This window comes from Lutjanus erythropterus, chromosome 3 (assembly GCF_056507025.1).
Source record: "Lutjanus erythropterus isolate fLutEry1 chromosome 3, fLutEry1.hap2, whole genome shotgun sequence".
In the NCBI taxonomy this organism is placed as follows: domain Eukaryota; kingdom Metazoa; phylum Chordata; class Actinopteri; order Lutjaniformes; family Lutjanidae; genus Lutjanus; species Lutjanus erythropterus.
In genome coordinates this window covers 4,324,409-4,341,311 of record NC_139319.1, presented here as the reverse complement: position 1 = coordinate 4,341,311, position 16,903 = coordinate 4,324,409, and the positions used below count along the sequence as shown (strand labels likewise).

The window sequence follows — 16,903 nt, the reverse complement described above, 5'->3', positions numbered from 1 at the left end:
TGTACACAGCATGTTGGTAGCTGGCTCGCTCTGTGTGCCAAATACCAGTTTTCCATGTGGCGTGCCAAGGCAGTGTCATAACCGCCCAACCAATCCTCATTTCCTCATTTCCTCATTCTTGTGTGCCTGAGGTCAATCCACAGAGAGCGTATTATGGCATTGTTCTTGAATGGCTGAACCCGGGTCACCGTGAGCCGCTTTCTGCTGGTTTTCCACAGGTACTGAACAGTAGGTCTGCATTGTTCCCTCAGTGTGTGACTCTGTGCGTGTGTGTGTGTGTGTGTGTGTGTGTGTGTGTGTGTGTGTGTTAGTGTTGCTCTGCGTTTCATCATGTCCCCGTCTGAAAGGAGCTCGCTCACTGTGGCCTCCTCTCGCTCATGGAGAATTGGAGTTTTGGTTACACAAACATTAACTGATGCAGAAGAGACTCCATTGGCCGAGTTTAACCGTATTGGGCGGAGTCGAAGGAGCAGTTCTACAGAGGACGAGTTAGCAAGGTTAAAGGATGAAGCTGGAAATTTTCATCAAGAAATGCCGCGAAAAGAGCAAAACCTGACAATGATTTATAGCGCTGGGACAATACACTTATGAATTGCAGTTCTTAAAGGGACAGTTCACCCCAAAAAACAAAATAAACATTTTCCCCTGGCCAGTAGGGCTGTTTATCCATCTAGATTTTTTTGGTGTGACTTGCAGAGTCTACCGTCTCTGCAATATAATGGAACTAAAAAGCACTCGGCTTGTTGTTGTCAAAGTCAAATTAGTCAAAATGTTTTGGTTTCTTTAATTCTCTAAATCTCTCTGGGTTGTGAGCAAAACAAGACGTTTGAGGATGTCGTCTGATTGACATTTCTTTCTTCATTTGCTCCCATTTTAAAAACCTGCGAGTATTAATGGAGAAAATAATCAACCAGTCAAGTTTGAAAACAATGATAGGTCGCAGCCCCGGCACAAAGCACTAAAAACATACATTTGAAAAACTCTCAAAAACAGTGTCCCTGTCTGAAAACCATGATCAAGAACTATATTGATATCTCCAAAATTCTGCAGCTCAGGCCAAAACAATCTAGATGGATCAACAGCACTACATGTAAGACGAGAAATCTATACTTTTGTTTTTAGAGTGAACTGTTCCTTCAAGTATTGCAATTTATTGCGATGTTTGTTTGCTTTTTTAACACCAGACCATGGGAAAGAGTGGAATCATACAGTTTTAGAGACTTTATCTTTAGTTATATTTCTGAAAATGATGCAGTCAGTTTTATTTTAGCAGCGTAATTTCTATAATGTAGTAAATAAAATACTTTTCAAAGTAAACTGCTACATACTCATCAAGCTGATGCTATAAGAAAGTAATGAATAAAATAAGATGTTACACCAAATGAAATAGAGCCCCTCAAACCTGCACGCAACACAAACGTGAGCCTTTTAAAGTGACAGTTCACCCCAAAATCAAAAATAAGTATTTTTCCCCTCGTCTGTAGTGCTACCTAGATTTTTCAGGTGTGAGTTGCAGAGTCCTGGAGATATCTGCCTTCCCTCCAGTATAATGGAACTAAATGGCACTCAGCTTGTGGTGCTCTAAGCACCAAAAATTACATTTGGAAAAACTCAAAGCCAGCGTCTCTTTCCAGAAATCATGGCCCAATTACTCCAGATAATTTACAGACCTCGTTGTAAGCACTTTTATGTAGGGACTACTTTCTCTCTGCAGTAGAATGTACTGGAAATACTTTCTTTTCTGCCAGAAAAAGAAAGTAGTTCCTACATGATATCAGTTAATGCAAATTTTCCCCACATGTTACACTCTTGGTAAACAGACTGAGGTGTGTAGCATTTACCTCTGTGTTTATAAATGGTGAGAATGCAACAATTTCGTTATTAAATTGAATAACAATCCTTAAAATGAGGACCATGTAGTCTGTCTTGTACTGTAAAATATTTTTGGTTTAGAAGTCACAGTAGTGCCTTGTGGGATATTTTTGGTTCTCCTTGTACTTGACAGAGTGCCTCTGCTTGATTTGGTGAGATTAGTTTGTTGTATTGGACCCTTTTGCTGTTACAGTCTTGTTGCAGTTCTTCCATATGACCGTGGTTTGTTGTACATCTGATCTTTTGTGACCAAACCTCTTTCACACAACTCCTTTTTGGAACTCCTCCACCATAGAGGCTGTGGCACCATTACTTTCACTTTCAGCCATGCTTTTTGCTGCTGTGTGTTGGCGTCCGACCACCAACAAATCATAATATTGCTATTGTCATGATTTGAAAAGCATTATGATGATATATCCTGAGAAATAAGACATGTCCGGTCGTCCAGGCAAGCTGTAAACACTGAATGAGGTGTTTTACCAGCACCAAAATCACCAAAATGTTGCGTGTACGGCTGTCAGAATCGATATTCCACTCAAGTCGACTCAAGTCCTGACAGAATCATGACCGTTGCAGAGCAATCGGCGGCGTCTGTAGCTGCAAGCTACTAAACGTATTGACCGGCCTGAGGACGTGATCATCACGGCTCATGTTTGCAGCGCACACTGACAAGCTGTTGTGATCCACCATGCTTCTGTTGCCAACCTGCACGCGCCGCTTGCTCACTGTTTACAAACTGTAAAAGGATGCGTTGCACATGCTAATTGAGCTGCAGCATATTGCTCATTGTCAATACATGTTTTCTTACATGTCATGTAATTTGCATGAAGTATGAAAGTGTCTGCACAATAACTGCACTGTTAGAAATTATGTAGCTGTGTGAAACCTATTGTGCTCGTCTTAAGGAGAGGTTCAAAGAGGAGCAGTTTCAGAATGAAATAAAAGAACTTCAGTTTGGGACAATGGTTGTAAAGTCTGGGACAGATGAAAGCGTAATTCTAAAGCCTTGTATATCCTGTTCCTCTGTGCAATAGAGCCCTTTGTTGTTCAGAAACTATTAAAACCCATCAGTGAGCCACACTGTTGCCCTGGTGACATGTCCCTTCATTATAACCAACACACACGCCGTAGTTTATTTTGACTCACAAGAGCATGTGGTCTGCATCTTCAGTAAGAACCAGAGGGAAGGCGGGATAGACAGTGCTGAGAGGTGGACAAACACATTGTTGGTTTTGGTCTTCTCATAGGATTTGTTGACAGCAGAGTTCCTGGACACACTAACACCCACTAACATCTGGCTCTTGTCTGCAGTGGGAAGGGGGTACAATCAGCATTCATTTGCTCCAGTCGTCCCCCCCACCCCGGTGCGATGCTAACAAAGGCGTGTCTCCTTTGGGGGGGTAACTTCTGTGATGTTTTGTCATCTCAGCCAGAAATTCCATCCGCCTCCGTCTGACGTTCCCTGGAACATCGTTTCAAATTAGTCAGCATGTTCTGGCAATGAGAAAAATTACAACTGGCAATTATTAGCAGGGTTACCTGTGTCTTAAAAAAACTGCGTGTATGTGCTAATTTCGGTGTAAAAAACAGTCTTAGTAATACATGGTTTGTATAAAGCTTGGAAAATTTTTAACTTTATATTTTCAGGATTAGGTTTAGTCAAATATACGCCTTGAAAAATGCTTAACATCATCCACACAGTGACTCATGTAAACCAAAAACTTTTAATATTTAAAATATATATATATATATATATATATTTGTTGTCATATTTGTTTGTTTTCTCCTGACATCTCACACCAGTTGGGAGCAGAACTAGACTGACTCACATGGGAGCTGAAATGAAAAGGGGGCGTTTCACCATTTTTTTTATTCTGTTCGTCATAAGGGCGACCATCTGCAGCAGATGGCATTAGCGAGCGCTGAATAATCATATATGATGTTGAAACTGCAGAGTTTTTATCATATCACATTAAGCGGTTACATAATTTGCAAAACGTTCATATTAATCAGAAAATATTAGTTTAATGAACACAAAAGAAAAGTGATTCTACAGGCGCTCAGCATTTTTAAGTTATAAACAAACTGTTGATTAATTTGAGCGTTTGGTTTTACAGTGCATGTTCAAAACATGCGATCAAAGTTAATATTAACAGCTGGTAAAATAATCAAAGTGACTATTGCATTCACAGTTTAGATGTGATGAAGGCTTCAACTCAAGAATCTGGACATTTTTGGTTCAGGGATCCTTCAAAGTGTTTTAAAAGTGTTTTAAATTTCACTCCAAAGAGCTGTGCGAACCATGGAAATGGGTCAAATAACCTGGAATGCACAAAAAATATCGGGTCCTGTCCGTTTGTATCTGCCTATATCAGTACTGGTCTATATTAGCCAATAAATACCAGCTATGCTAACATCTGATTTGACTGAGTCAGAACTGTTCTTTGTTTTCATCGTCATAGTGATGTCAGTCAGATCTGGTTGTGATGTATTAAATCAATCATCTTTGCTCACTACTTCTTAGCCTTTATTAGCCTCAAGTGTGAATAAAATACAGGTTATATTAACTTCTTTGTAAAATACAATAATGTGAAATGATCAGCCATGAGAAGCAAGTAATTATTTTATCGGTGCTGAGTGAAAAAAATCAGTGCATCCCTAAAAGTGACACCAGTTTTATCCTTTTAGACTCTGCAGCAAAGAGCAAACAGCAAAATAAGAACAACAATGACTTCCCTTTTTTGTTCATTCACAGCAGTGGCAGTCATGAGACGAGCTAATGCTGCTGAATGCAACACAGCACTGAGCCTTTAGCCGGAGCTGTTAGCTTCCTCCTCTGCTGTCCTTTTACCCATTTGATCTGACTCTTCATTACTGCATCGCTGAGTAAGAAAAGTGTCTTTTTACTCCTCTCACAGAGGTTTAACTTGAACTCGAACGTTGAGGAAATTTTTCCTCTGAGAAAAGTTTCAGCTCAAGATCTTATCTGTTTTTATCTGCATCCTTATCGTCCTAAACTCTCCTCCTTTTTCCGGCTCGCTCTTTGTTTCTTCATTTCCTCCTGTGCAGGTTGTGTTATTTTATAACAAAATAACACTGAAGTTAGCCTTTGATGCAGCTTGTTATAGTAACAACACATGGTGCCTGAAATGACAAATGCTGGTTGGTAATTACCCACAATATTCATCTACAAATGTTACATGAATACTTTGCTACTCCACACAGTAAAATTCAACCTTTGTGTAGCACATAAAAGCTTCTGCGTTTGCTATTTTAAATGCTGACGGTTGGCAGGTCTTTTTCAGGAAATGATATGTCCTACATTCCTGGCAGCTGCATGTTTTTTCATGTCGAATAAATAGAAGTATTAATAGAAAAACTAGCCAGCAAACGTAAGAACCAGGAACCGGCACGGCTCAACAGACAAAAAAGAGCTGCAGTCATTAATGTTTAACTTCATAAACACAGAATAGAAGAAGAAAAAAACAGATCAGTGAAGAAACAAAACAAAGCTGAATTTCACAGATCATGTCCGTGAGAAGTTTTTCTATTGAAAGGTTTTTTAAAAAAAGTGCATTACTCTAAGAGAGAAATGACACATTTAAACATGCATTTTACTGCTGTCATCTCTTCTTATTGTGCCAAACAAACCCAGTGAATTCAGTTACAACTTACACAGAAAACTGACAATGTCCACATCACGCTGACACTCAAGACTCTGCGCAGACACATCCTCATATCTCTGGTTTGACGATGTGTTTGCTTTCTCTATTTTATCACCCTATAATTTGCACGGTGGCCTCTGTTGAACCCAAGTCTGATTTCCTTGTGTTTTTTTTTTCTCTCTCTCTCCAGGCTGGGAGGCTGAGAGCTGCAGGGCTGCGACATGTGAAAAGAGCTCCACCTCTTGACCCTCTCAACTCTCAACCTTCGGTAAATCACATCCCCGTGTCGTCTTCCTCTGCTGTCGTCTCCCGACTCTTCTTTCTCCTCCCTCCCTCTTTCCTCTGCTTGTTTCATCTGTTCACATCTGAACTTGTTTTTGATGTTTTTTTTCTTTTTTGCAGCAGAACTCTCTTGAACTGACGTTGTGACCGCGACCTGACACCCTCCTGCCTCGGGCATGCCTCAGGTAAAGCAGGAACGCTGCTGATAACGTGCAGTCGTCATCACCTCTGTGTGACACTCCCCCACAGTCGCCCTTTCTCACTTTGTGCCTCTGTATGTGCTTTCCTCCCTCTCAGCCGGGTATGAATGGGATGGAGCCTGCGTTTGGCGAGGCCTACGGGGGGCACAGGGGTCTGCTGAGCCCCTACCCTCTGGCCATGTCGCCACAAGGGGGCAGGACCGAGTACGACCAGGTGAGACGACTTGTGACATCGACAGACGCAAATTTCACATGGCAAATAGTTAGAATTCCAGAGGGCTTTGAACGTCCTTGAAAATGGTTCAAATAGCATGAAAACACCAAAGTACAGCCCTTGGGCTTCTGGGGAAATGAGTTCATGGCTTTTTATGGTTTATTTTTTATTAAAATTCAAATTCACCATTATGACTCAGACTTCTAGGAGTCCATGCTCAACCCCAGGACTCACACACATCCTGTGGAACATTTGAGTTTTCATCAGGACTTCAAAACAGTGTGTTGTCCGGGTCCAGACCTTTGACTCTGCCCTCTTCACCGAGTTGACTGATTCATCTGGCATCTTGATGTGAAGCGGCGGCTTCTGAAGAAGCAGTCGATCCAGTGAGGGTTGCGAGGGGACTTATGATTAGCCATGGGCAGGAACAGTGTTGTCAGGCTGCTGCTAATCCGTATGGATGAGAACAGTTGTACGTCACATCCAACAACCCCCCCGTAGTACTGAACGTCAGCAAAATTAGAGTGGTTGTTTTCACCCAAAAATGGGCGGGGCCATGACGCAGGAGCAAAGTCCCTGGATGAGTCACTCTCATCAATATGTTGGTCTCTAGTGATTGGTTAGGGAATATTGAACCCTCCTCCCCAACAGAAATTGGACAGAGTGGTGGCAACGTCAGATTGAAGGTGGAAATTGATGAGACGACAATTTCTGTTTGGTATCAGGCGAGATCATTTTAGGGTTTGCAGAAGAGTTTGAAGAAAATAAAATAGCTGTTTTCTGAACACAATCGGCAATTTTCTCTTCATTCAGAGAGTGAGGGAGGGATGAACGGACAGAAGGAGAAAAGAAAAGGGAGAAAGGAAAAAAAAAACACTGCCTTGCACTTGACTTTTTTTTTATCATGTTTATGTGACAAACTGCACAGATATAGACAATAAATCTGTAGTGAGAGGTGCTGACATAAGGTCAATGTAACCATCAATAAATCATTTTTAATGTGTATTTTTGCCATGCGGGAAAAAATAGGCAAACCTCCCAATCTCTAGATGAAGCGTGGCGAGAGCAGCGTCTGACGCGCGGGCTGTGTTGGCGCTCTAACCAGCTAAAATAGGCATTGAAATGAAAACCAGCAGATAACGCCGTGTACACGTGCTGCTCAAGCGTGTAGTGTGAACCAGCTGTAACTATGGATAAGAACCTCATACAACCACACACACACACAAAAAAACACAGAACTGTCCCTTTAAGCTCCATTCTGGTGTGATTAATCCTCTAGAGAGGTTGGCTAATTTTACTTGTTGTATGAAAAGGTGTTAACTAATGACATTAACAATGGCTCCATTCTATTCAGGTCTCCCAGTAAGCCATGAGCCTGAAAACTAAAGCAGCTAAATGGAATTCAGCCTTCATCCATTCATTAATTTGATTATTCACAAATGTGCTTATCGTACTTTAATGTGTTAAAATGCCTGTTTGGGTTACAGTTTGTTTGTACTCCTCTGGTTCTGGAAAGTTTTCCCTGAGTTCATTTACAACACGGGGCCAAAATCCAGTCACACTCTAGTTTACAGTAATGGATACAGAAGTTGGTCTGTGTAACGTCTAATTTTAGAATTCACTTATCGAGACCTTGAAAGTGTCTGATAAGTCAGAGTGGAGCTCACAGTAGAAACCCCCACCCCCACCCCCACCCTGCAGCTGGTTGATCCGGCTGTGGAACTCAGCAGCACAATTTGAGTTCTGTGTCACAGCTGAAGACGTAGAAAAGGATTTTTGATAACTTGAATCGATGCCGGCTCAGCGACGACGGCATCCGTTTAACTCGTATGATGAAGGGAAATAAGCAGGAGCAAGAACCTGCAAGCGTATTAAATGGGTCATTGTGTCGCCATTTTATAGCCTTTGTACAGCCGTATTAAGCTACACATATTTAAAACTGTTTTATTTTTAAATGGATAGTTTGGAGGCACGCGCTGAGTCAGGAGAAGAAGCAGAAATACCAGCATGGATACTAAGCAGTGTCCTGTGAAGGTATTTCAGACACTTAAAAAGGTCCACCTAAAATATATACGATACTAGATTATGGGTTCGCTATATTTAGAAGTGTGCTGCATGTTAAATGCTAACAGCAAACAGGGTAATGACTCTGAATGTGTCGGAACGACCAGCAGGAGATTATTTCAACGCAAAAATGTGTTTCTGTAAAACACAGAAATGCTTGCAGACTTACCGACACTATAGATGATTTGTTCTCGGGTTGCTCAATTAATCAGGATATTATCGAAATTACAATATGGCCATGTGCAATATCCATATTGCATAATTGCTTCATTTGTTTTTCTGAAAAATGTATGAAAAAACAGCATTATGAGTCCTGCAGCGTTGCATAAATGCCCTGACCTAGAAATCTTGTTCTTTAGATGATACAGACCCCAAGAAATAACACATTATCACCATTTTTTTTGTTCTTTATTTAAAACAAATCATGCAGCCCTAATGTGAACTGACAAATCAAACTGTTAAAAAATCACCTGAAAAAAAAAAATCCATGTCACAACAGTTCCCCCGGGCCTAAAGGCGAGATGCATTTCCCGAATTAAATTTTTTTCTACAACACATAATTGAAAATGTGGTCGACTCCCAGCACCTGCTTTACTTTACCTGCAGACAGCATTTTCTGACAGGAAACTAAATATCGCTCACTACAAACCAAAAAAACTCCATGAGCGAAATCTGTAATTTTACCTTTGCAGAACACAGGAGTTCCTGGTGTATCGCTGCCTCGATCAGTTAGTTTGTTCACATTATTGTGCGAATTGGTGAATAACACAACCGAAGTAACCGATCGAGCAACCAGCAGACCAGCAGCTCCTGTGTTCTGCGAGGTGAAATGAGTGATTTCCCCACTCAGGTCTGGTTGGTTTGAAGAGTGATATTTTTAGGTTTTAGTGACTAAAAAGCTTTTGTTGCTCACCCTGTCCACAGCAGTACGTTACTGAGTTTCCAACCAGCCTCTACTGTAGCTGTTACAGTGACTATGGATAAGTACCTCATACAACTCCACTTCAAATAATCCAAATTATCCCTTTAAAGCATATAGGCATCTGGAAAGAGCTTGCAGCTGACAGCGTAGATAATTAAATTACAGATTGATAATAATGTCTGTAATATTAAATGATTTTATAAGCCTCCCTGTGACGAAGACCACATGATTTTCCTGTAGATTATAGGTCTTTAGAAGAAACTTGTGTAATTTCCAAATGACTAACATGCCACCTGGAATGATGAGTTTAATTACCACACAGCAGGGTAAATATTTTACGGCTGACCTCCTTCTGTAATATTACAGCACATGCCGAAGTGTGATACAGGTGTAATCACAAAAATACAATGTATGGTGAAACCTAGAGTCTGTTTTTTTGTTTTTAAATCAGTCGTATTTAAGTGCATCTCTGTCCCTCTTCAGAGCGTGCTCCTCATGCTGGGCTCCCCGGCATCGCCAAGGAAACGGCCCTTTGAGTTGCTAAGCGACCTGGTGGACGACGGAGGCTTCGGGGAGGACCTGCACCCGGAGCGCTGGGATGTGTCTGCGCTGGACGAGATGGCTCGCTACACCAAGCTGGGCCTCGGGGTGGGAGGGGAGCTGCTGGCTTGCTCCGAGGAGGCCGTCCTGATGGGCCGCTGGGGGAGGAGCCGGGAGGAGCAGGAGGAGGAGGAGGAAGAGGAGAGGAGGAGGAGGAACAGACACGCGGCACCACCCGTCACCCAGGAAGTCCAGGCCACCGCCGCAGGGAGGGAGGAGGGGCGCACCTCGGTTGCCACGACAACAGAGAGGGAGCTATGTGTTGCAGGAAGACCAACCGGAGGAGGACAGGATGGGGGGATGTCACGGGAGCGTACGGTGGAGGTGTATCAGGTGGCGCAGGAGGAAGAGGAGGTGGTGGCGGCGGCCGCAGCGGCGGCGGGTTTGGCTCTGGAGCACTGCAGCGAGGAGCACAACTACTCCCTGAGCCAGGGAGAGGAGCTGGGGGCGGGGCCCGGTCACAACTCCCAGACGGAGGGGGAGACGCAGCAGGAGGCGCGGGGCAGGGAGGAGAGCCAGGCCAAGACCGAGCTGGATCTGGAGGAGGAGGAGGAGGAAGAGGAGCAGGAGGAAGAGGAGGAGGAGGACGAAGAGGAGGAGGAGGAAGGAGAGGAGGGAGCGGAGGAGACGGCGGTGGAAGCTGAACTCTCCAGCTCCTCAGAAACTGAATGTGGTGAGTTGAGGCTTGTGTGTTTGTGTATCTGTGCAGCAGCGAGGACATCTCGGCTCATCACGGCGCTGCCAGCAGCCCGTCTGCCCACACGGAAACCAACAGAACCTGTCTCAGGTCCAGACGAGACCTCAGACTCGGTTGGCTGTGCAGAGGCGCATTAAATACCAAAGTTGCGGGTGTAATTCCCGGACAACATACCGCTTCAGTGGCTGCACTTTTACTGTTATGAGATGGCTTTGAGGGCTGGAACCTCTTCATGTATTCAAATACCATCTGTGACCGCCACGCCGCTCCGTCTTTGTCAAGGGGGGCGGGGGCCTTGTAGTTGAACATGTTAAATAGGCTATGAAAGTTGATACAGATTGTTAAACGAGCGTTACAGTAAAGCTGGATTTTTAAGTAGCTTCAAAGGCAACACAAACATGCAGCTACAGACTGCAGCATTCAGCCGGTGTCTCATTACAGAAAATAATCCTTTTTTTTTGCCTCATTATTTCTTTATACTTCACTTATCTCTCAGTCACAGACAGTGCAGATACACAGGAGAGCTGGAACGATTACTTGATCAGTTGAACCTGCAGCTACGGTGAAAAACAGACATTTTACCCCCCGGTGTGGGTCAGCCTCAAACAAGCTGCAACATGAAACAAACTCAACAGATTTTCTGTCCTCAGTGTGTACTGAATAAGAGAAATCTATTTACTGTAATAAATCATAAAATGACCATGTTATGTTATCAAACATCATCACACATCATAGCCACATACAGCTGCGGCCTCCACCTTTGAAATTCGTATTCCGGGCCATAATATCTGTTTTAGTTTTGCCTGTTTTACATGAATTAGTGTTCAAATTAATGCTGAATGTTCTCTGAATGAGTAAGTGTCTGTTTATGAGCCGTAAGAAGTCATTAATAATCTTTTAGAAGGAGTAGATGTTTATAACAGTTAAATTGAGCACATCATTAATGGAGTCTGGAAGGCAGTCATTAAACTTAGGAGCAGTTTTCAGGATAACATGCTTAACTTTACATCGACAGGCAACTGACAGTTACAAACGACTGATCAGCTTACAGCGAGGGACTCTTCCTCACTTGTCTTGCGCTCCTGCAGTGTTCCTGCAGCCTGCCTGAGCTTCCTCGAGTCTGGCGAGGAGGGAGCAGCGGGGAGAAACAACTTCCCTCAACCACTGATTGCATATTAAATAGAATTTCAGCCTATTTAATAATACCGTCTGTTGCTTCAACTCATTTACTGGACTGCAGTCCTCATTTCTGTATGCGCAATTGCTATGGATTGCTCCTTTAAGAAACTGTACAAAGGGAAAGTTTTGAAAATCGCTAGTTCCACTTTACTTTAGGTTGTAAACCTAACCTTTATAAATCATTAATAAACTGTTACAACACATTAGATAAAAAGGGCAACAGTGACCCGTTACTTGCCACATAGTGAGCCCACATTCATATATATACTGTTAAGCCTCAGAACTTGAGGATTCCTCACTTATCTTACTTTGTCTCCCTCATCAGCAGCATTTATACCTGTCAGCTTCATCAGATAAATGTGTTAATAAACTACCAGTATTTAAGCACCATTAACATATTTTAATAGTAAAAAAAAAATTCATCTGGCAAATCAAATACACACACAAACTACACTAAGGCTTTAGCAATATTGTTTATCTTGACATTTTCAGCATGCACCATTTTACACTTTAAAATAATGCTCCCTTTGCCGGTTATAAATGGTAGGAACTGATAAGTAAGATAAATCAGTAGAAAGCAATAAAAAGATGTTGCCAAATGGTGAGCCCTCACCAGTATATGAAAATTGTTTCATGTATAAAATGACTTTTTTTTTTGGCAGTTTGTCATACGCTTTAAGGAGATTAGGGTGGTCACTAGAGATGCAATAATTAATCGATTAATGGATTGATTTGTCAATGGAAAGAAAATTATTTGGTCGCTATTTTGATCATTGATAAATCGTGGTGTTGATTTGGGCTCTGTGAAATTGTGATGAGTATTTTTGACATTTTATGGACTCAAAAAATAATCGATTAACCCTGAATATAATTGGCAGATTAACCAATAATGAAAGTAATTATTTTTCGTTGTCAGAAAAGACTTTTTGCATCGTGATTTCTGTGTGTATTATGGGAGTAAAGTTTTAAAAAGAGTAAGACGACTACAAGCTAACTGTGTAAACAGGATTTGTATAGGAGAGATTCTTCCCTGAGCTTTTTTGATCCATATGAGCAGTTTTAATTACTGTGCACTGATAATTGATTAATCGTGAATTATTTTCAAGGGAAAATGACAAACATTTGCTTTGTTTCAGCTTCTGAAATGTTTGGATTTGCTGCTTCTCTCTGTTTGATATCACAGCAAACTGATTATCTTTGGGGTTTGGACTGTTGCTCCATCTAATTTGGGCATAATTTCAGTGTTTCATAAACAAACTGACAATCGCTTAATTAGGTAAATAATTAGCAGATCTTTTTGATAGTTAGAATTCTTGCGGCCCTCGTGTTGCACAGCACGCGGCTTCAGTCCTGGTCCTGATCGTTGACCTCCTGACTTCATGTGCATTCACATGCTGCCAAAAACACATTTCATGATGGAAAAACGAAATGTAGATGATGATACTGAAACACATACTGACCGACTGATTAATTTACTGTCTTACTCGCTGACTTGAATCATTCCTTCCCTGAGAAACATTTCTTTTCGCAGCCTGCTGATCTAACAGGCCGATAAGAGGACGCTTTAATGATGCACATGTGGTGCAAGTTTGTCTGTGGTGTGGAGGTTTTTTGAGGAGTCTGAAACAGATAACAGAGTCGCTGTTTGCAATGATTGCTTAGCATCAAATGTACAAGGAGGGTCCAATCACACTGTTAACACAACAAATTTAGATGTCCAAGATGTCCATGAACATCAGTAGCAATCAGCCAACATGAGTTGCAAAATATTGGAAAATTGGTCAGAAAAAATAGAACATCATGCATCCCTGTGAGACACATTTAATACACACCATATACACATGGGCAGGATGTGCAGATATACTTTAATGTCCTGACATATGCAGCAGACGGAGGCTGTAGAGCTTCTGAGTGAGTTTAATCCTAAATGAACAAACTCTAACAGAGGTATGGGTTGGTTTTCACTGAATCATACTGAAACCTCAGAACTTTAATAGTAACATTTTATCTGCCTCTGTGACTCAGACACATTTACATCATGTTAAAGTAAATTTAAGGAGGACGCGTCTCGGGATTTAGGTGTTTTTATGCCTCCTAGCCGGCGACAGCTGAGGCTGGAGGCGTTATGTTTCCGGGTTGGGTCGTACATAAACTAACAAATGATCGTTTGGACTCGAGGATGAACTGATTAGATTTTAGGGGTCAAAGGTCATTGTGACCTCACAAAACGTGTTTTCGCCGAAATTTCACACAAATGCCTAACAGGATAAAATGATGTGATAACACTTAATATCCAAAAGGTCAAAGGTCAGCGTCACTGTGACAACATAATGTTCATCTCTCTATCAGTCCTCTGTCCTCTTTGTAAAAAATAGTCTCAGAGTGAAGACGGCTTGTTTCTCATTGGAAATTATTCACTGGAATGATAAAATTAAATATAGTGATTAAAATGCACTGAATACATCTTATTAAATTTCCTTAAAGCCTCACTACATATATTACACAGACATGAATAAATTGGAACTTGTCTGGTTCACAGAGGTGTACAACATCGCAGTGGTAATTATTATTGCCCCAGGGGGGCAGTCGGCCTTCTACAATATATTTCTGTACTTTTACACTCAATACATGTTAATTTTGACTAATTTCTGATGAACAAAAATGAATAAATCATTCAGTATTTTCTACACCAGAATTTTATTCCTGCCAGCGTGGTCAAGGCGTTGGCATAATCACGACCTCGGTGTTTCTGAAGTCCTGGCGGTGGCTCAGGAAACAATTCCCTCCCGAAAGTTTTAGAAAATGTTCATAAATGTTTAATCTGCCGCTTAATTGAATAAAAATAGTTGGGGGTTTTTGTTGGTATTTTACCAGTAACTGAAGTCCATATCACCCTACGTTAAGAAAACTTTGAAAAACTCCTGGATCTGCACCAAAAGTCTCACTAATTCTAAACAGACTAAAGTCATGTGGAGCAGAACCTTGAACCTTTTGTTTTGTATAAAACCTGCATTATATAGTTAGAAAGATAAGAGTGTTTGTCAGGCATGTAGGGTTTAATAAAAGATGCTATCCAGTTGCATTGTGGGAATTGTAGGATTGAATGTTTTTTGAGCTTAGCACATAGTAGGTACTGTATCTCAGCCTCTGAAACTGATGCAACAGTACTGGATACCTTTAAGGTATCAACCAGAATAACCCAGTACCAAGAGCTATTGAAAATTCTCAAGTCAAATGATGTCTGAGTTTGATCCTTTTTGCCCCCAGATCTAGAGAAAACGACTTTATGGCTACAGCTAAAAACTTTTCTCATCATCACTTGATCTGTCAATCATTTTCTCAATGAACTCGTTCACTTTTCGGTCTATAAAATTCCAGAAAATGGTGAAAAACGTTGATCAGCATTTTTCTCAAATGTCTTGTTTTGTCCCCAACTCAAAGATGGACAGATACAGCGGCCGTGGGTTTGAGTCTCGCCTGCGGCCCTTTGCTGCCTCCACTCTCTCTCCCCATTTCCTGTCATATCTTTAGCTGTCATATCCTTTAAAAGGCATAGAACCAATCAACAGATTATCTAAATATTTGGCAACTAATATAATTTGTCGACAACTAATTACCTAATAATTAATTTCTATGGTTTTAGTCGCAGCCAACTCACAATTCTTTGAGTGAAAATGTTGATTTATATTTTAGCAAGAATCCTGCAGCCCTAATTCAAACTGTTCCTTTAATGGAAGGTTACTGATATCCTACATTTTTAACTGATCCCCTGCCAGGAAATGGAATAATTAATCACTGGCCTGTCCCTTCAGTTTCATTATTTTTAAGCTATAGTGAAAATGAACATGCAGACAAAAAAACTTAACTAAATGTAAGAGTTCTTATCAGAGGTAATAAAGCATCCTTTAGGAGATCAAAGCGGTGCTGTTCCACATTAATAAACTAAAGCTTGTTATGCAGATGAATCTGCAGAGCTCAGAGCTTCAGCTGAAGGGCTTATATGTCGGCGGTGATTTCACGTCCAGACCGCAGGACATGAAATATAAACATGTATATTAGATAACGCACATGTAAACTGACTTCACTCCAGATTGCCATCTTTTCCCAGGCCCTCTCCGCCTCTGATCGTCCTCGCGTCAGATAAACAAATCTCAGGCTTCTTGTTGCAAGGTAATGGAGAGGTCGTTGGCTCGCTCTCAAAGACCGGCCTGGGTCATATTTCCACCGTCGCGAGACACCATTGTCGCTCTCTATTGTTGTGGCTGTGTGTGTGTGTGTGTGTGTGTGTGTTCACCCAGTCAGGCTATTCTTACCGTCACCCTATAGTGATCGCAAAGGGCTGTGTGATGGATGGAAAAGTGAGTGTGTGTGTATATAAAACTATAAAAAGAACCTTGAAGCAAAAAGATCGAATTGAGGGGAGAGTGAAGACAATGGCGCTATCTGCAGACCGGCCCAGTCGACATGATGTTACATAAGCCATCTGTGTGCGTGTGTGTGTGAGAGAGAAATGGCCAGCCCTGGCTGACGGCTCGGACAGGGCTTCATGGTTATTAACTTTAACTTTGATTTAATCCCGTTACCGTTTCATTATTTGCGGCATGTTTTCTGTAACTCAGCGCCGGTGGATGCGAAGAAGCGTCTCCTCTCTGCTCCCGCTGGTGGAGCTTTGCATGTTGTATTATTTATGATGCCATTATTCATGGCTCTGCACGCCTGAGGCTAATCTTGTGTGACGTCTGTGTGCTCGTGTAGGTGTCTGCCTCTGAAACGGCATACATGTGTACAGTTATAGCTGCTGGTGGCTTTGTCGTTAGGACATACGGCGTGTGTTTGTGGATTAGGGTTCACAGCGTGCTTTCATACCAGGGGAACGTAAACATTAATACCTGTCAGTTATGATTAAGGTTCATCTGTCATATTAACGTGAAGGGTATTTCTCTACTATTGAATATCTTGTATATGGCTGTCAATGTTGTCCACCTCCGTATTGACGGATTGGAGTCTGTTTTTCTTCATTATATATTGATAAAACAGCCCGCACTATTGATTCTGTTTTTGGATAATTGCATCACCGCTTCTCTATATTAGGTCCCCAACCTCAAGTGATCCTGATGCAACATCAGAACCAGATTATGCTCAAGAGTTGCTCTTTCTAGGGCTGCAACTGACAATTATTTTCATTATTGATAGATCTTCTGATTATGA

General features: G+C 41.6%; 1 protein-coding gene across 6 annotated transcripts in view; it reads left to right on the top strand.

Annotated features, from left to right (window-relative positions):
- LOC146329473 (uncharacterized) overlaps nucleotides 1–16,903 on the top strand; it is a 46,215-nt gene that overhangs the window by 6,864 nt on the left and 22,448 nt on the right. For 4 of the 6 annotated variants that reach the window (XM_084714741.1, XM_084714740.1, XM_084714744.1 and 1 more), the window contains 4 exons: nucleotides 5,728–5,805; nucleotides 5,940–6,004; nucleotides 6,117–6,233; nucleotides 9,703–10,492. In XM_084714741.1, the coding sequence (XP_084570867.1) occupies nucleotides 5,996–6,004; nucleotides 6,117–6,233; nucleotides 9,703–10,492 (916 nt within the window). In that variant the 5' untranslated portion in view covers nucleotides 5,728–5,805; nucleotides 5,940–5,995. The remainder of the gene's footprint in view (nucleotides 1–5,727; nucleotides 5,806–5,939; nucleotides 6,005–6,116; nucleotides 6,234–9,702; nucleotides 10,493–16,903) is intronic. The other 2 variants (XM_084714743.1, XM_084714742.1) reach the window with 1 other exon arrangement.